Source organism: Hipposideros armiger, unplaced genomic scaffold (assembly GCF_001890085.2).
Source record: "Hipposideros armiger isolate ML-2016 unplaced genomic scaffold, ASM189008v1 scaffold_165, whole genome shotgun sequence".
NCBI classification, from domain to species: domain Eukaryota; kingdom Metazoa; phylum Chordata; class Mammalia; order Chiroptera; family Hipposideridae; genus Hipposideros; species Hipposideros armiger.
In genome coordinates, this window is record NW_017731515.1 from 3,164,869 (window position 1) to 3,184,561 (window position 19,693).

General features: G+C 41.3%; 2 protein-coding genes across 4 annotated transcripts in view; one reads left to right on the plus strand and one right to left on the minus strand.

Moving 5' to 3' along the window:
- Nucleotides 1-12,074, plus strand: part of SLC25A15 (solute carrier family 25 member 15) — a 19,847-nt gene extending 7,773 nt beyond the window's left edge. For all 3 annotated transcript variants that reach the window (XM_019651745.1, XM_019651744.1, XM_019651746.1), the window contains exons 3-7: nucleotides 329-587; nucleotides 4,598-4,735; nucleotides 6,934-7,103; nucleotides 8,116-8,274; nucleotides 9,445-12,074. In XM_019651745.1, the coding sequence (XP_019507290.1) occupies nucleotides 329-587; nucleotides 4,598-4,735; nucleotides 6,934-7,103; nucleotides 8,116-8,274; nucleotides 9,445-9,569 (851 nt within the window). In that variant the 3' untranslated portion in view covers nucleotides 9,570-12,074. The remainder of the gene's footprint in view (nucleotides 1-328; nucleotides 588-4,597; nucleotides 4,736-6,933; nucleotides 7,104-8,115; nucleotides 8,275-9,444) is intronic.
- LOC109387666 (phosphatidylinositol 3,4,5-trisphosphate 3-phosphatase TPTE2-like) overlaps nucleotides 11,521-19,693 on the minus strand; it is a 45,242-nt gene continuing 37,069 nt past the window's right edge. Inside the window, exons 12-15 of the mRNA XM_019651748.1 lie at nucleotides 19,147-19,238; nucleotides 16,527-16,619; nucleotides 15,904-15,974; nucleotides 11,521-14,233 (exon numbers count right to left, since the gene is read on the minus strand). Coding sequence (XP_019507293.1) covers nucleotides 14,125-14,233; nucleotides 15,904-15,974; nucleotides 16,527-16,619; nucleotides 19,147-19,238 — 365 coding nt within the window. The 3' untranslated portion in view covers nucleotides 11,521-14,124. The remainder of the gene's footprint in view (nucleotides 14,234-15,903; nucleotides 15,975-16,526; nucleotides 16,620-19,146; nucleotides 19,239-19,693) is intronic.

Below are 19,693 nucleotides of genomic sequence, written 5' to 3' on the forward strand. Positions count from 1 at the left end.
GATATAGCAGAGCAAAGCTTTAAGCCCAGGTTTCTCTGACCCTATTGCTAATGCTGCTAAACACATGCCACACCTTTGCATCTGGTGGCTTTGAATGTTGAGCATACATCTATCCCTGTACCGTGTGAGTTTCAGGGCTGGTGCTGGACACATACATTGTTTATTGGACTGGGCTAGAAGATTTGGGGGAGCAGGAGGTCAAAATGAGCTGATGTAGAGGTCAGCGCTGGGGTAGGCTGCCTGTCCCTCATTTCCATGAGTAATCAAGGCAGCACTCTAAAACATAGCCGTAGACTCATGCTAGAGAAGACTTCTGTCCTGGTTGCAGGGGGCACAGCATGTGTTCTGACTGGGCAGCCCTTTGACACAATGAAAGTGAAGATGCAGACGTTCCCCAACCTGTACAGAGGCCTCACCGACTGCTGCCTGAAGACCTACTCCCAAGTGGGCTTCCGGGGATTCTACAAAGGGACCAGCCCAGCGCTCATCGCCAACATCGCGGAGAACTCGGTCCTCTTCATGTGCTACGGCTTCTGCCAACAGGTGGTGCGGAAAGTGGTGGGATTGGACGGGCACGCAAAGCTGAGGTGAGCGGAGGACGCTGACACTTTCTTGGTTCGTTAACAGCAACAACACTTGTATAGTCAAGGTTTTTATGACACTTTACAGGGAAGAATGTTTCCTTTTTAAAAAAGAACTCCTTTCTTTCTGGTTATGAGTACGTTGTTATGGTACTGAAATACACAGTTGCATTACACAAAGGGAGAATTGCCAACCCACCCTGGGAAAGGAGGCACCCTCACTATCACCATTCTTCAGGAGAGTGCTTTCCAGATGCTGACGGTAGTGCCACTTCTCTTGTGGGCACAAGTGCTGGGCAGAAACTGTACAGCAACTTGTGACCCAAGTTTTAGGTTCTACTTCAGCACAATACAGAGTCCTGGAAGAGGTTGCTTGAACCCAATAGGTTTGAGGAGGAACTTGGAATTTTAGGAAGGGTCAGAATATCTGAGAAAATACAGGTGAGCCTGTTGTTTCTTTGGCTGAGTCTGCCCCGAACATTAGACTTTGGCTTGTCATCCTTGGGTATTTATTATATAGAGACTAAAAAGAATTCAGAACCCACCAGGGATGTATAGCCATGCGTCCTCTGAACACTGATTTAAGTAATTTAAAACTCTTCTATCAGCTTTGCAGTTTCAAAGGGCGGTTCTTGGTTGTTTTGGTAGGAATTTGAAATCCTATTGCAAGTACAGGTCCTACATTACTAAAGTAGGTTCCTTTTGTATAGAAATGTTCGCTGGAAGTGCCTAGAGGTCTAAAGATGTACCCTTTTATACACAAGAATTCTGTCTTGATGGATAGAACCTGTTATTTAAAGGCTTGGGATTGGATGAGCTCACTCAGAGAGCCGGTGTCTGTGGACCCTCCAGCATAGAGGGCGTCAGGAAAAAGAGAAGAAGAAATAAATAAGCAGGAGACAACCAGGAGAGTGAGGTTTCCCATGATAGAGACTGACAGGAACAATCTGTTGTGACTGTAGCTCAGCCCACCCAAGGGAGATACTGTTCTGAGGAGACCTGGAGTGTGGGTTTCCAGCATCCTTAGAGAAGGACCCACTCGGGCGAAGACAGGAAACAGTGAGCAACCTCGTGACATTCTGGAAGAGTCCTGCTGTAAAGAACCCTTCCTACTCCCCTTGGCCTAACCCAGCACTCTCTTCTTTTTTTGAACACACAGTCCTTTTTCAACCTGCAGAACAGTGTTTGTCACCTGTCAGGGAAATGCTGCCTTAGAGTTCACAAAGCTCTGCCTTGTGTGTCATGTTTTTCAGCCCTCACCAGGGTCCTGTGAGAGGAGCAAAGCAGGTGTGATCTGTTTTATAGACGGGGAAATGAAGTGCAGATACTGACTTGCTCAAGATCACTGGTTAATGACAGAGCCAGGACTCAAGCCTGTATCTTCTGAGCCCCCGTCCAGCATTCTTTCCATGAACACGGTTGGGGCTCTGGAACATTGTGTAGGGTTCAGATCTGCAGAAAAGATTAATAAGCAGAAACAGCGAAAGGAAAGAAGGGCTCGTGAGAACCTGTTGTGAAGTTCTGCAGTAATATTGTAAATATTTGTCTGTTCTCGGTTTGAACACTGCCCCGAATGGTGTCCTCCTTTGACCTTTGGCTGGATGGGGTCTTACACGCCAGGAGTGTTCAGGTACATGTTTGTTGAACGAGGGTGACAGTCGATTCTTACCAAATCCCATCCTATGCCGGTTGTCATTCCAACTCCAGCTCCTCTGAACACTTACACTTGAGGCACCGGCTGGGGCGCATGGACCTCATTTACTGCACTGGTAGGTGAGAGTATTTATTAGAAAGCCAAAGTCCACTGCATATCTGATCCAGCCGTGTGGTTGCACCATAACATCCTTGCTGTTTGTTCAGGCATGCGAGCCATGACTGCACCTTAGATTGAATGGTCGGCTACATTTACTGATGCCGCTTTTGTTCCAGCGATCTTGGCAAATTGGTTCATGACCCTAATTGACTATTGCCTGTCAGCAGGTTGACAGAGTCCCCGAGGGAGGCCACATATGGCTCTGCAAGCCGGCTGAGACAGCAGAAACCATTTCAAGCTTTGGTTTTGAAAACCAAGCTAAGCAGGAGTGGAGTGGGAAGGAATGGGGTGAGCCCTGGGCAGTTTCCACATGCTGGAGAGCTGAGTGCCAGCACAGTTGTGTATCTGGCTCTCCTCTGGAAATGATCTGACATCTGATTCTCTAAAACGAAAAGGAAGTCCGTACTGCAAGCAGTGCCTTCCTCCTGAGTGAAAGCGAACTCCAAGCCAGCCTTCTGAGACCCGACACCCGCCATCCATCTATCCACCAAGCCCGGCCACCAGGGGATAGGATATCAAGGCCAGTGTGGAGGCAGCTCTTGATTGTACACTAATGTTTGACATCTGTGTATATAACTATTAGTTTATTGTACCTTTAGGACAACTGAATGTGGTAGGTCTATTAAGCTTTTGCTCACAGTTTGGAGAACAATTGTGAGGGGATCTCTCTATAGCTGGGGCTGTCAGTGGAGGGGATTACCACCCAGCAGGCATTTAGGAATCTGTGAGTAGTGCTGGTTGTCTCTTGACAGCAGGATGCTGGCATTTAAAGGGTGAGTGTCAGGGAGCCAGCTGTCCAGCTGTGAGTGGCGCAGTCCTTGTGCCCAATGACGGGTTGTTTCGCCCCACGTGCCAGCTGTGCTCCCATGATGACACGCTGTCTCGGGGTTTGGAGAGGGTCTTTGATGACCCCTACGAACTCTCAGGGAAGTCTTCTGGCAGTTCGTTTCTTAGGCATTCCTCCATATTCTTGAACTTATATTGGATTCCAGTTTCACAGCCTTGCTGGTAACTGTGGCTGGTGGTACCGAACAGCTATGAGACTAAGGGAATACTTCTATTTTTGTGTTTATGTGCATTCATCCCTCCACTTATATTTCTAGCTTAACCATTTTACCTACAACTGCTGAACTGGCTGACTCATCCTGGCTTCCCACTCTCCTCTGGCACCACCACACTCTCCTTATGCCCTCTGTGTTGTTGCTGAAGTCAAGAGGTCATCAGCTGAACTGGGAAATCTTTTTAGAATGAGCAACTTTTTGGTTAACAATTTATGCTGGATTTTCATCTGTGGCAGTTACATTGCATGTCTGGTTGCTCGAGGTTGGATCTGGGGCGAGTAGGGATGGCCTCCGAACCTAATTTTATTAATATTTAAAGCTTAGTGGCAAATATACCAAAATGTTAATAGGTCATGTTTCAGAGTGGTGAGACTATGGGTAATATTTTTTCCTCCTCTCCATCTTTGTGTTTTGTATGTTACTGGGTGTCTTACTTCTGACTGCTATAACAAAAGACCATTGATTGCCTGGCTTAAACAACAAACATGTGTTTTTCATAGTTCTGGAGGCTGGAAAGTCCAAGATCAAAGTGCCTGCTGATTAAGGGGCTCTCTTCCTGGTTTGCAAAGGGACACCTTGCTGTGTTCTATATATCAGAGAGGGAGGGAAAGGGAGAATGAACGTGTTAACTCATGCTAGCTGGCTCTCAGTCCGGTCTCTTCTTAGAAGGGCACTAATCCCACGTAAGGACTCTACCTATATGACCTCATGTAAACCTAGTTACCTTCCAAAAGCCCCCTCCTTCAAATGCCATCACATGGGGGTTAAGGCTTCAACATAGGAATTTGGGGATGGCAGACAAAAATATTCGGTCCATAGTACTATGACCAATAAAAAAAGCATGGATTTTGCAGTCAGGCAGACCTGGGTTTGAATCCTAGCATTGCCACTCAGTAGCTGTGTGACTTTGAGCACATTATCTGTCACCTTTAAGCGTCATTTTCCCCATGTGGAAATTGGAGTATTGCTGTCAGCCTCACAGGGTTGTGGCATCCATATATGCAAATTCCTGTTGGGCACTCAAGAAGTGTTTCTTTCCTTTCATCGTCACCGTCTTCTACACTGGAGTGTTTCAGCATGGTGAGTGCTGAGTGAATGAGTAACAGGACAGGTAATTGGCCTCCTGTGCTGTGTCCTTTTAGTGATCTGCAGAATGCAGCTGCCGGTTCCTTCGCCTCTGCGTTTGCTGCACTGGTGCTCTGCCCCACTGAACTTGTGAAGTGCCGGCTACAGACCATGTACGAAATGGAGACGTCAGGAAAGATAGCCCAAAGCCACAAGTAAGCATCCCGGGTACTAACAGTAGGTCTCTGTTGCCTTAGTGTATTGAGTATTTTGTAATTTTATATTGTACTAAAATTAAGTGGAAGAAAACAGATTTACCTACTCCAAATATGGTTTTTCTAGAACACCATATTTCCCCCTAGCAGTTAGAGGATACTTTTCTGAATGGCCTGTCTGTGATGGTTGGACCCACTGCCCCACCCGACAGATATTTAATACCCCACAAGTGGAGAAGCCAGGAGTTATACCCCTTTGGGCCTGTTGCATGCGTAAGGCATGATCCCCATCCATGTTGGGAGACACAGCAGGCAGCTTTGGTACTGAGAACTGGGCCTTCACAAGAGTTCATTTGGATTCTGAGAGGAATATTTAATGCCCATTGCCTGGTTTCAAGTGGGTGTTCAGGCTGATCAACCCAGATCCTAGCGGTAACTTCCTTAACTCCCCTCCGTAATCCTTCAAGTTTACCTACAAAGGGCCCACATTCTGAAAACTCATCCAAACCCTTGCAAGCAAAGCACTCTTCAGTAATCAAATCACTCTTCAACTCAGTCTGAAAAACACAATCTAGTTACTCTGTGAGTAATCAAAAACTGTATGATTTATTTGAATCAAAAGGTGATTATCTTGTTAATCTCAAAACTTGCTTATTTATCTTAACATCTGGCTGACTAAAGGGCTGCTGGTGGGTATTGCTGTGGTTCACTCAAAGCCTGCAAATCTGGGAAAAACCAGCAGATAAATTAGCCATTTCCAAAGGTGTCAGACTCCTTGCAGTGAGGATGGGGATTGTCACAGAGCCCTGTTTCCTGCAGCCTTGAGATGCATTACAACCAACTTGAATCTATTATTGCCAGAAGTTCGAAAGTATAAGTCTTTAAAACCTTTTATTGAACTATGTACGTGCAGAAACCATAAGTGTGGGTTTCTATAAGTAGTTACAAAATGAACATGCCTTCATAACCAGTGGCCATATTAAGAAATAAAACATTAACAGCTCCTAGAAAGCTGCCCTCACGTCCCTGGAAAGTAGTTTAAGGTAGTTTTAAAGAAAGTAATTGTTAGATCCAAAGGACATAGGCAAATGGACACTTTGCACAAAAATAAATATTGGTTGACTGTGTTTTAGGTGCAGCACTGCTCACACAAGGGTATGTGGGAGTTTGGGGTTAAGACTTGGATTGGAAGGCTGGCTGATGGTGTCGAGTTGGGTTCCTTTGTCATATTCGTATTACAGAATGAGTGAGTGGTGTTGCTAGAAGGAGCTGGCTAATGGGTAATGCCTGAGAAGCCTTCTGAAGTCCTCAGAGGGAGATAATCATTAAAAGCAGGAGGACTTGACCACCTCAGGGCTTAATCCTGCATTGGTCCAAGCCTGGTCACCTACTGAGAACAAAGTGAGAAGCTAGGGGTTCACCAAGCCATGCCCAAGTATGTGGTTTCTGGCATCTGGCGTTCTTGTTCCAGGGACAAAGTCTGCCATGGCACACATCAGGAAGAAGAAGCCTAGAGGGAAAGTGTTCTGTGTCTGGCTGCTGCAGGATCCTGACCTGCTTGAAATAAAAATTCTTGCCTACCTGCCTCTCTAAGAACTACACTACAGTCTTGGTATTTGCCTTCCAGGAATTGAAACTCAGTTCCTAGAATTTCTTTGGTCTTGCCTTCAAGTAACATTTACTCCCTTGCTCATTTCCCTACACTCACACAAAACAAAATGACTCCTAAAAACACCTGAACAAATTTCCTCAAGACACCCAGATCTAAAGAAAGATTGAGGAGGAAATAGGAATCGAGGGAGGTAAGGGACTGGGCAAGTCCAATACCATTTTATTCTTGCTGAGTTTGGACACTCCTTATTGTAACTTCACTTATTCATTGTTGAAAAAATGGGTATTAGCTCCTTCACACCATAGATAATATGACTTGTAGAAATGTATGAATCCATTTTAATAAAATATCTTTACCATACAATAAATAGTTCAGGTGATGAAACTTGTCATAAAATAATGTTATCTGTGCTTCTCTGAGAGATTTCCTTCCCACCCAAGCTTTTTATTCTCAGAATTCTGGTTCCTCTCTTTATAAAATGAGCTGCTTCCTTCCTAGAGCTTAATCAGGTCTGTGATTGGGTGTGATTGCGATTGTTGCCCTTTCTCCCTGCCTGCCTTAACACTCTCACTCTTTGTCCTCCCAGTACAGTTTGGTCTGTTGTGAAGAGTATTCTTAGAAAGGATGGCCCATTGGGCTTTTACCATGGACTCTCAAGCACTTTACTTCGAGAAGTACCGGGCTATTTCTTTTTCTTCGGCGGCTATGAACTGAGCCGATCGTTTTTTGCGTCAGGAAGATCAAAAGATGAACTAGGTAAATGGGCTTGCGTTTGATAGTGTCCGCTTTCCAATGGTGTGGCTGCTGCGGATTCCATGCCCTCTGCGCCCCCTTGTGGCGGGTCCACCTGGCACTGGGGTTTCCAGATCCTGGAAAGCAACGTAGCGCTGGCGATTGCGGGCACCTTCCTCTGGGTGGCCCTGGTGACTGCTGCCACCTTCCTCTGGGCTTGGTAATTTCCTCAGGACTGGCTGAAGTAGTACATCCCAAACTTCTTTACTTGAATGACATTTGTTAATTTGTTCTGGCTCCGTTTTAGGGGTGAGGAAATACAGAAATTACTTTCCCTCTGGGAAATCAGCAATATGTGGGGAAATCACCTATATGTCATCTTGCAACGAGCTTAAAACTTGGTAATAAATCTTGACAATGTTTTGAAAACAGTGAAAAGTATAGTTCTTTCTAGCTAATCCTATTTAGCTGCTTGATACAACATATCAATGTTTGGCCCACATAAAAGTGTGATTACTTTTTCCTTAAATACCTCCCGTCAGTGTTTAGGACCTCTTCTGGGGTTAGTCAAGCTTCCAGGCTTCATTGTTGCGTTTAGTAAAACAACTTTGGTTTTTCATGGTAAAGGAAGAATCAGGGCTGTTTGGCATTAAAATACTCAAATACTTCTGAGGGAGAAAGTTGAAAAAGATACGGCTTATGTTTCAGTGGTCTCCAGTCTCATGCTGCTGGGGGCCTGCTGGTTCTGGGTGGACCAGCCCCTCTGGAGGATGGGGCAGGAGGGCCGTAGCCCCACAGGGACCAGTCTAAATACGACCCTCACTAGGGCTTCCGGTCCCGGCGAGATGAGGGGTAGACCCAGACTACCACATGGAACCTGTGCTCTGAGAGCTTTGGCAGTTGCCTCAGAGAACTGTGTTCCACGGTATTAGCATTTTTATTTGCATCTACCTGCAACCACCACTACCTTGACCTCTAGAAATGTCACATCAGCTGTTCTTGGGACAAAATACTGTTTGCTACTGTTCTTCTCTAGGCCCTGTCCCTTTGATGTTAAGTGGCGGAGTTGGTGGAATCAGCCTCTGGCTTGCTGTTTACCCAGTGGATTGTATCAAGTCCAGAATTCAAGTTCTTTCCATGTCTGGAAAACAGGCAGGATTTATTGGAACCTTTATAAGTGTTGTGAAAAATGAAGGTGAGTCTGCTAATTGCAGAAACAGGGTAGGTATGTATAGAGTGCTTGGTCATTTCACTGCTAGCCTTGCCGAGGCTGATCAGATGTGTCAATCTCTTCCCCCTGCCTCATACCGCTTTCTGGCACTGTATATTCATCCGTGTTGGTGGATTTGTTTCCAACCCCCTTTCTTTAGCTTACTTTCGTTATTCTCAAGGATGTTTAAAGTTCTTACTCCTAACTTCTGGGCCAGGTACCTGTCAGGATTCTTTGTACTAAATAGCTTAGAGGGAATTATTAAAATACGGTCTTTAAGGGGACAGATGTTTTGAAGTTAGCACCACTTGTTTTACATAATATAGACATTATCAGAAGATGACCCTAAGAAAACCACTAAGGGATTTAAAACAATGTGCAACATCCTTAATGCTAGGACTTCTAAAGGTGATTTTCTATCAATGTTTAGAGTTATTCAGGAGGATGAAGATTTTCTACTTAATGTTTGTGTAAAGTTAATTTTATGCTTCCAGTGAGTAAAGTTCTGTCCTTCCAGCATCCACTATACTTCATAAAGCTTGGGATGTGAGCTCCTCTATCTTGATTTTAAAAGAGAGCACAGTATCAGTAACAAACTCTTTACTTAGTATGCCAAATAGAGTACAGACACCTTGTGTGTTACTAATAGCAACCCCTCTTTAAATTTACATAACAATTTACAGTTGTATGAAGTACTTACACCACCCTTATCTAATTTGATCTTCATAACTACCCTGGGTGGTGCTAAAAGTAGAAACAGGTCTCCGACTTCAATACTGTTTCCGATGGCCTGATGGCATATGGTCCCTGCCCCCTGGAGAAGCTGCAAAGCTACTACGGCCTGTGGCTGCCTTCTGTCTGCCCGCGTGAAGCCTCAGCTCTGCCCGATCCATTTACCAGGAGTTAAACAGGCATGAGATTGGTGTGTGTTACTGAGCATCACCCAGCTTTGCTGGAAGACCTGATGTCCTGTTTCCATTGGTCTATTTTAGTTCCATTAGTCCAGGGAATCCTGGAAATAAGTCCTTTTGTCACTTGTTGGTTTTTAGTGCTATTGTCTGGACTTGTAAGTGTAAAAATATCTATGCTATGCAGCTTTGTGGGATATCTTTAAGGAAGGGAGTCTCAGTCTTTGATCACCCTTTTGTCTTCTAGGAATAACAGCCTTATATTCTGGACTGAAACCTACTATGATTCGAGCGTTTCCTGCTAATGGGGCACTATTTTTGGCCTATGAATACAGCAGGAAGCTGATGATGAACCAGTTCGAAGCATACTGAAGTGTCCTGGCGAACCTGGATCCAAGTACACGCATAACTACAGTTCATCTCAGGGTTTGATGGAGTACAAGACCAATGTGGAATTATTTTGACTTCGTGAGAATTTTGTTTTTGTCTTCCATTCTTCTACCTTAAATCTTAAACTTTATGGAGGGACCTCTAGTCTACATCATATAATTTCTGCCGGTAATTGTATTGAAATATAAAAGTTGCTGCGCTTGTCCTCGGTGGGACATACAGGATATGCCTCTGGCCCTCTGGCCCTAATCCAAAAAGCTAAATATAGTTATACTAGGGATTTTGCATTAACCTCCATATTCAGTTTGGATGGTGATGTGTGGTGAATGAAGCATAGTTTTATTCCATGTTTAATCTCAGATCTCACCAGAAAAACCAATAGGTAACTTTGTTTCATGAAGACGGTTATAAATGATTACTTAACTCATTCTAGATATAGGGTCTGTTTTGAAATCTGCTTAGCACATGCACTATACCAAGTGGTTAGTTTTTAAAGAGGTTTCCTGTGGTGCTTGAAAACTAAAAAACCATCTAGATTTTAAAGAGGAGAATATACCTGCATACTGGTATGTCTTCCATGTTCCTGATTTAAGTTTCAGAGTAGGCATCCTGGATTTTCCCAAGATGATCTACTGTTAAAATAGTGCCATTCATTTTCTGGGTGGGATCATATTGTACTCTCTGACATATTTTTGGGTGTGGCCTAGAGTATCAGGCCCTTGGGAACAGTGTGGCCTTTACCTGTGCCAACTTCCGTTCTTCTCCTCTCCCAAAGAGCTTCCTGTCTGCTGGGCTCTAGATAGAGGGAGGGGTTGAGGGGAGGGGGATGTGCTGCTATGCTTTGTAAAGACCTTGTGGCTGACGACAGCCCTTAGCTTCTGTCTCTGGGCAGGATTCCAGCGTATTCTGTCAGACCACTCACTCATCGCCTCCAGCAATTGGAAACCCATCCAAGAAGCAGAGTGCCAAAGCCAAGAGAAGCCTTTGTTCCCTGTCTGGTGACTGAAGGACAGTACTCGGGGGTAGAGCCCTCTCCTCAGAATTAGACAAAACGTAGTGTTTGCACCACACAGTGAGTAATGTCAAGGCTGACCCATTCTGAAGTTTATCTTGGAGTCCATAACCCCTCACCATGCTTTTACAATGTTGGAGCCTCTTATATTGGATATTGGCAATCACTTAACTTAATGATAACTTTATATGGAGTGTGACTTTCTAAAGCAGTGAAACAAAAAAGTAATTTCTATGTCGTATGAATGCCCCCCAGTTCCTCTGATTCTCATAGACTTGGGGATGGGCAGCTGTTCTTTGGCCATTTGGTATCAGAGGGTCCCTCTTGTCACCGCTAAAGGGAAGCCTCCTCATTCCATGCGGCTCCAAGACCAGCAAGAGCTCTCTCAATAAAAAGTGTTCCTAAGCAGCCTGTAAGGCTGCAAGCAAGCCTAACACTGCGGGGCTCGACAGTGTTAATAATAGTCCACACCCTGTGTCTATCCCTTCAGCAGAATAGCAATCTTGTGTGAAACCTCTGGTCTCCTTAAGCTTTTTGTTCTCCGTGAAGCCTCCCTGGGAACTCCAGCCATATGCCAGAAGCAAGAGGGTCAGGAAAGTGAGGTGCTGACAAACGGCCGCTGCAGACACTGCGGGAGGGGATGCCCAGTATCATGCTTGATGTGCTCCAGAGCTATGGCTAGTCTTCCATTTGTTTTTTCTTTAAAGGAAAACCACTTTTCTACCTTACTTTTCTCTCCATACTTAAATGGTCAGTAGCTACTGAGTGGAACTTTGTCTGAACAGGCCTGGATTGACGCAAAATAGAAATGGCGCTCAATTCCAGCAGGAAGTGAACTGCTTCAGAGCCCACGGGCCCTCTGCCTGGTGCCCCCACCAGGCGCCCGTCAGCATGTGTCAGCCCTGTTGGCCTTCTCATATGTCATCCTTTAAAGATTTAACTAAATATCTTCAATATAAATAGTCAGGGGCAACTATGAGTGAGTGGGAGTATGGAATGGAAACCTAAGTCAGGAGAATTTATTGTTCATTCTCTGTTTAATTCATGGTTCAGTATTTGGGTATAATTTGTACCATTTCAGATCTGTACTCCAGACAAAAATATAGTAACTTGAAATACTGTGTTTAAAGAAATTCTAGTGTTCTGTAGCATTAAATTATTTGCATAATATTTGAGTATATGGGGAGTTGTTTTGTTAAATATTTTACATCCATGCTAGGAACCAACTGTCAGGAATGTTTAAGAGTTATGTATAGTAATATTTCAAGGTGGAGGTTTTATTGAAATGAGCACTGTTTTTTTGTAAAGAGGTTTCTAGTGTAAAAGAACTTCACCGTAAGTAAACAGACAACAATACACATTCATTTTATACATTAGTTACTAGAATTTCTATCTCCCTCCACCAGGTTGTGGACACGATATGACTGATTTGACAGGATGTCGTTCTATTTTTAAAATAAACTTCTTGCTATTAAGTTTTGGATAATTCTATTCCAGGTTAGTAAATTTTGTTTAAGAAAACCAGTATCATTCTGATATGTAAGTTTCTCGAGTTGTTCAAGGAATTATTCCCATTGGGTTCTACGAAAGCAACCCCCAAGAAGGCCCTAAGAAGTTTCTATGAGAGGAAGCAAAATAGTGTGGCAACTCACAATTGCCAGAGATTCTGATGCATTTTGGAGGAATAGGGAAAAGAAATCCCAACTGTAATCTTATTACAAAAAGCAAGATTCTTATAAATTGCAGTTTCCTCCCTTTCTTATTGCCAGTAGAGAAAAAGATCTTACTCCTCACTGAGCCAGCTAAGCATTTTTTTCCCCACTCACTTAAGCCTGCCCCCTGAGTTACCCTCTATGGATTATTGTGGCATGAATTTTAAAGGAAAACTTTATACGCTTTTCTGCCACCACACATTTCTGTAACACAAATTACAGGGAATAATGTAGCCATAACATGGAAGGAACTTGAGAGCATGTCCTCCAAGATCTTTTCCTTCAGGGGAGCCAGATTAGGAGGAGTAGAACGATACCTTTTGTCAGAAAAGCAAAAAGCCTTCAGCTGGGCTGCTGCACTGGCAGCTGGGACTCTTTGTGGGCTATTTGGAAGGAAAAGAAGCACCTGCACCAAGGCTACCTGCTGGGGTGGCACAGCCTTCCACGTGACCGTGATGGCAGTTCCTGAGGCTCAGAGCTCTACTCCCACCTGTTTCACTTTGGCACCTACCAGCCCTTCTCCAATTAAAGTACTGCTCTAGTTCCCCCTTTAAAAGTACCCTGTGGCAACCTCCAGACATTCTAAGCTGCCATCTGGGTGGTTAGTGGTTAGCGTGCTGGTTACAACATTGCTTCGCTGAAGTGGTCTATCCCAAACCCCTAAACAGGGTTTCCCCTGACAAATCATTTCATTAGTGTGTGTTTTTGCTGAGCAAGTTTTTTTCAGGAGTGAGTATAGTGTGTTTTAGCAGAAACACTGCTGCTTATTAGTTACTACCTCTATTTACTGAAGAATTGGTTGAGATTGTTGAGAGCCTTGCCAATTAAAGGAAAAATCAAATAAGGATAATTTCAATAAAGGCAAAATTGAACTGTTTTCAAGGACAATTACGGCCTTAAGAAACAGTGGCAGTGAAAGTACTTGGAATAAAATAGCACCTGGTACCAAAGGGAAAATGATTCCCTGTGGACACAGGACTAACCAGTGTTTATAATGAAAAGGTGACTTTCCTTCACAGAGTCCCCCAAGCTTAGGTGAAGTTGATTGTTAGTGGAGGTGGTGGATTTTAAAATAATAAATCTAGATTTCTCTCAGCAAGTATTTCCTTTGACTTCTTGTGATGTTATACCAAAGCAGAAGTTACTGAAGATTCTTTATCCTTCATATTTATGAACATTCTCTTTATCCTCCCCAATGTCTGTGTGTAACTGAAAGAAACTTGTCACGCTCTGCAGTGCTTGGATTGCAAGAGAAAACTTGTGTTGGGGGCGGGGGACTGCTGTGTGAACATTTTTCTGGGTTTAACAGTCTTGGCTGCCAGTGGGATCTTTGTTCAGTTTGTAAATCAAATGGAGGAAGAAAATAGAAATTACCTTCCTAATCTGAAATTATAAATGTGAGACAAAGCAGGGAATAAATACTTGTCCAAAAATATATAAGTAAATGAAATAAACCCACAGCACTGGGGGAAAAATCACAATTTTTAAATATCTCAATTATGTTGATATGAAACTTTTATTATTTCAAAGTTCTTAAAAGTGATAACTAATGTTTTTGTGTACTGTGTTCCAAATTTATCTCAATACAGATGAAAACTTTGAAGTATATTCCTTCAAAGAGGAAAAAAAAAGTCATTGACATTTTCTCTTGTATATATTTAATAGATAGGTATACCAAAAAGAAAGTAGGGTTTTTTTTTGTTTTTTGTTTTTTTTTTAAGAAAGTAGGTTTTGAAATTGTAACTATGTGGCAGGGATTAGGAAGAACTAATTCTATTAGGAAGCTGGTATCTACACTTACTATAGATACCAGCTATATCTCAACATTGTCAAAATACATTTCGACTGCAAACTCTGGACGGTAAATTTTCCATGTTTTTGTTTTGTGAGGATTGTCCAATTCACTTCTTGAAAGATAAAGCCTAGAATAGAAAAAAACACACAAAAAAACATTACATTTTAAGGTTCCAAAAAGCCATGCACTTAAAAAACAACTCTGAAACTAATATTGTTAGCTATAGTTTTAATAAAAATCTTCAAAAGAAAAAGAAAAGCCATGCAGTATGTTAGAGCTTTAAAAAAAATTTGCATTGCGGACTGCAGTTAGTCTGTGCCCCTTTTCTGTACCTCAGTTAGCTTTCTACGAGCCAACGCTCCCGCTTTCTCCAATGAGATGCAAAAAATCTTCAGTAACAAACACACAGTAACAACATGTCACTGATTCTTTTAACATTGCCTTTTTATGGAATTAATGACATCTGGGTTTAATAAAATAAATTTCTATGTGTGAGAGAATCAGCCAGAGAGATTTAGATGTGTATTAAAACCCAGTAGTAAAATACTGAGTGTCTTTTAAATGATGAAGTTGGCCTTTTTGGCTGATGAACCATCTCATAACTAATAAAAACAGCTTTACCAAGCAGTATAGAAGTGTAAATGTTGGAGAAATCTTTAGAAATGTAAAAAAAAGTGAGGAGAAAAGTGATCTAACGTGTTGCCCCACCAGTATGAATATGGGGTTTTAAAGGAAAACTTTGTGTCCTTTAGTAAGAACCAGTTCTGAGGGGTACCACCAAATGAAGTTCCACTCAAATATCTATTTTAGGAACTTTGCTTATGTAATGAGTCAAAGTTTATTGTTTGTATATATACAGGGAAAAAATTGGTAAAAAAATTTCCTCCTAATCAAATGTTCACTCTATTAAAATCCATTAACTCTGTGTGCATTATAAGTGTAGCTCAGATGTTCAATTTACCGTTGCTTTACTGGACTTGAAGTTTGAATTTTAAATGCTGTTCTGATTCGAAGAATAGGCTAGGGTTTATTTATGTAATGAGAAGTATCAATTCATGCTATATTACAATCACAACCACTTCAAACCTCACCGGCATGATTTTTTGAATATTATTTTTCCTTTTGTATTGGATGGTATGGTGATACCAATAATCTCAAATTTCTAGCACCACAGAACAAATACTTAAAATGGAGAGCTTCTAGACTCAGGAATGAGTTTCCTGATATGGTAGAAGGTCCTTTGGAATAATCTTCAAATCAATTACTTTAAAAAAAAATGGTTTCCAATTTAATTACTAGAAACCGTTTTTAAATGGGAGACTATTAATGATTTTTTTTTAGCTGTCTGACTGTGCTTTATAACTGCTGCCCTAGATATGTGTGTCAATCAATCAGCTTTTACACCAGCTGAAGCCTCCCCTAGCTGATGCCCTACTTTGGCACAGAATTTGGTGGAGGTTGGCCATCAGTAAATCAACACATACTGAGGACCTGCAGTATTCACAGTACTGAGCAGACTCATGTTAACCTTCCACGGAAGGAATTTATTTGCACACCCAAGATCTGATGATGTTTTAACTTATAAAAGTCCTATGGCATGGACCTTGAGGATAATGCAATAGTCAGTCTCAAGAATAGCCATGTTTTTAAGATGAGTATGAATGAAGAATGGTGAATTGAGGATTTTTTGGTTTCTGTAAATTGAGCTTATTAGCAATCAGCAAAACACCTGCCATTACACTTTACACAGACATTGAAGATAAGGCTGTTTCTACTGGATTATATCATGAGCCATACCTGTTATTCTGGATGAAAGATGTATTGAACCAAAAGAAAAACGGGCAGTTGTCATAGTATTTAGGAACATCCTAAAAAGACATGAAAAAAAGGTTATTCTTCGTAGTAAAATTGATTCCGAGAGCTAATCATTCTAAAGGGATGAGAATGGCAGAATTCTTATATTTCATAAAGTAAGTATTGGAAACACTCATTTTTCGTAAAGTAAATATTAAAATACTATTTATAATGTATTATATAACAATTCAGAGGAAAGTAAAATCTTTAAAGTATTTTATAAATTAGAGGGAGCAATGTGTTTTAAAGATACAATGCAAAAATGTGATCACTGCTATGCAGTAAAACATTCCTTTGTTTTTTTTTTCAACATCTTAGTTTTGATATCACTTACTTGAAAATCAATACATGCAAATTTTATAGAATTTAGGAAAACAATGAGCAAAAAATTTTAATTACATATGTTCTTTAAAAAAATTGTTATGGATCTGACTTGTTTTTGTCTTCCTCCCTGGCTAGGAGTTGATATCTCCCTTGTTTGGATATGTAGCAAATGAATTCCCAAACCAGGATCATTCAATAAACCAGACAAGAATAACAGCATAGGCTATTTCTTGAGTACTCACAGAACAGAAAAATTTCACTTTTACATCATCATACAGATGTGGGCAGTTAAATAGATGAATTATTACTTTGTTTGCTTCAACATCATGAATTGTCTGTAAATGAACACATGGAATTCAGAACTACAAACCAAGCTGATAAGATAATAAATATAACAGTGAAGTTCATGTTCACTTATTGAGACTTCCTGTATTTATCACATACTCTTGGTCTCATCACTACATGTATAAATAAATGTTAATCATTATTTCTATAAAGTTGCGATACTCTTTTTTACATTTTTAAAAGGCTAGTATGTTTGAGGGTTATGAGCAGCACTGTTGAAAAGCATAGTATTCAATTTTCTATTAGATTAACCAGATAAATATTACTGTCAAATGTGTGTCACCTGATTTTCATATGTTGGGAATACACTAAGAAACTCAATGTTAAAATTGTTATTTTTGATACAGCGTGACCAGATATGCATTGCTTTTTGCCAGTTTAAAGTTCAGCTTCTTAGTGTATTCCTAACATATGGGATCATAGTCCTGGTTCATAGCAGACTTCTAGATGGAGTGACCAAAGATAGGCCAAGTTTCTGGAATGAACAACTTTGAAGCTATACTAAGTATTTCTTTGTTATTGATTCACCCTTGTGTAATAATGCCACCTACAATAAGAAAGGCCTCTGCTAGGCCCTGTGAAAAATACAAAAGGAAGTGCAGACTCGGTGCTTCAGAGAGCTATACACATAAGGAACGATAGTAGAATGGCATATAATTATATGTCAAGCTGTATAATGAAGACTGTGCTGTTGTGTGCTTTGGGAAGGTTGACAGGAGGTATGGAAAAAGAAAGCCTCACTGAGGAGGCAGAAATTGAGTCGGGCTTGGAAGGATTTGTATAAATGAAGAGGAGCACTGAAAAGAAAATCCAATTCAGACAGGAGGCTGGTGGGGGGGTGAGGAGGAAAGACCAGCAAAACCATGAAGCAGAAGTTAGAGTGTTGTGCTTCAAGGGCCTTGAGGGTCCAAGTCTTCTTGGAATGGAGTCTGTAGGTCAAGTTACTGATGGAAATGAGTTCAAGTATCATAGGGCTACGTCTTGAAAGCTCAAGAGCTAAAGAAATAAGAATGAAGTTATTGAAGAGTATGGTGGGGGCGTGTCCCATGTGACAAAGTGGCCTGATAATTATTACAGATAACATTTATTTAGTAATTTATAGTTCACAAAGCAACATCACATCTAATTTAATCCTCACAGTACTTGAGATGTAATCTTAGATTGAGATAAAGGTGTTAATTGGCTTTGACCATGGGCACACAGTGTGTCTTCTGCTCTACCTACAGCTTTTCACAATGACAGCAGTATTTCAGAATGCATATTGTAGGACTCCATGAACTGCATTGTATAGGGAGAAAAGAAAATATTTAAGAGACCATTGTAGAAATCTAGGCAAGAACAAATGAGGTCCTGGACTAGGCAGTGGCAAACAGGAACAAAGAGGAAAGGAGTGAAGAGAGATTTCAAAGGTGGAATCAGCAGGATTTAGGGGACCAAGACAAAGAGAGACTCAAAGACAATACCAAATTTGAAGGCCTGAGTGAGACAATGCTGGCACCACTTGGAGAAGCAGAAGAAAAGCTCATGGGATAAATCTGGATTGACGAATGTGCTTGAATTGTAGGAGCAGAGACTGTCCATGTTGTCGCCTCTGTGTGTACCATGTAATGGGTGCTTATAAATACTTGTTGAGTAAAAATGAAAGAAACTAATTACAATTTAAAGCACGGGAATGGATGAGCGGAACCAAGAAGAGAGCATGTGCAGAGATAAGAACAGAAAGCCAAGGATCAGGCCTGGGGGAATGCCCTCAGTTGAGGCAGGGGCAAAAAGAAGGGAAAGGAATGGAGTAGGGGAAGTGATAGAACTAGAGACACCAGCCTGAGAATGTTTTGAAAGTTTACATTTACACCTGGGAAGGAAGCTTTCTTATTGCTTCTGAAAAAGTCTGTAGTCTTAGGTATTTCTTCAACATTTAAGAAAACATTGACCACCAGGTGCCATTGCTTTGGGTAAAGAAATTCCTCCCCAATCCATTAACTCATGCATTGTCAGGTTTCTCATAGTGCAGTCCCACAGGACGTCTGAGTTAGAAGCACCTGGGACACTGTTAAGTCTAGAGAGTCCTGGGCCCCATTCCAGATTTCCTAAATTATACATTTGGGGGACAGCCTAGGAATCTGCATCTTTACAAGCTCCTAGGTGATTTTCATGCTGACGAAAATTTCAGAATCCATATAGTGCCATATAGTAAAATGACCAAGAAGAAAAGATATGGCTAAAAATGACCAGATACATGCATTTAAAATTCTGATAGATCCCTGGGAACATGCTTGGCATTTGTGGAGAAATGAACACCAAAGTAACACTCTGAACTGAAAATATATTCTGAAAAATGCCCTGAAAAAACTATTTTGAAGTTTAGTTTAATTCTGACTTGCATCTAGACCCAGGGGCACCAAGTTGGATAGTAACCAGAAAGCAATATGGCTTCTCTTTGTGGTGAGTGAGGGTTTCGGGAGGTCAACATGTTTACAATCAAACACCAGGATTTTCAGTTCACATGTTTTCTCTTACTTTGCAGTTTTTGGAAGCAGAACAAGAAAAGACAGTCTTGTTCAGCATTATTATGTGTACTTCTAGATCTTGTCCGTCTCCACTTCCAACACCTGAATAAAAATAAAAAGGCTGGTGAGATGTCTCACCAATTAACATTATGGATTACAAAAAGAAAATATTATCCCAGCTAACAGTGTATGAATATTGAATCATTTGGGTCTTGCATGGATTTTGTCTTTGAACAACAAAGCGTCAAGCCTAATCCTGTCTCCTAAAGTGAATTTATAAGGCTGGAGGGGGAAAAAAAAAAGACAGTTCTGTGTCTAAGCTTTACCTTTCTAGAAAAAGAAATTAGGGAAGATGACTTGCAATCTTTCTTGCTAATGTATTGCTTTCTTCAGACTTCAAATCATGTTTCTTAATAACAATCTAAATTCCTATTGCTCTAGTGTAAGTCTAGATCCTAGAGCAGTCTCTGTGAAAATATAGGATATCCAAACATTCCTGTGGTTTTCAGTATATATTCACAGACCTATGGTTTCTTGCCTCTTTTTTTTTTTTTTTT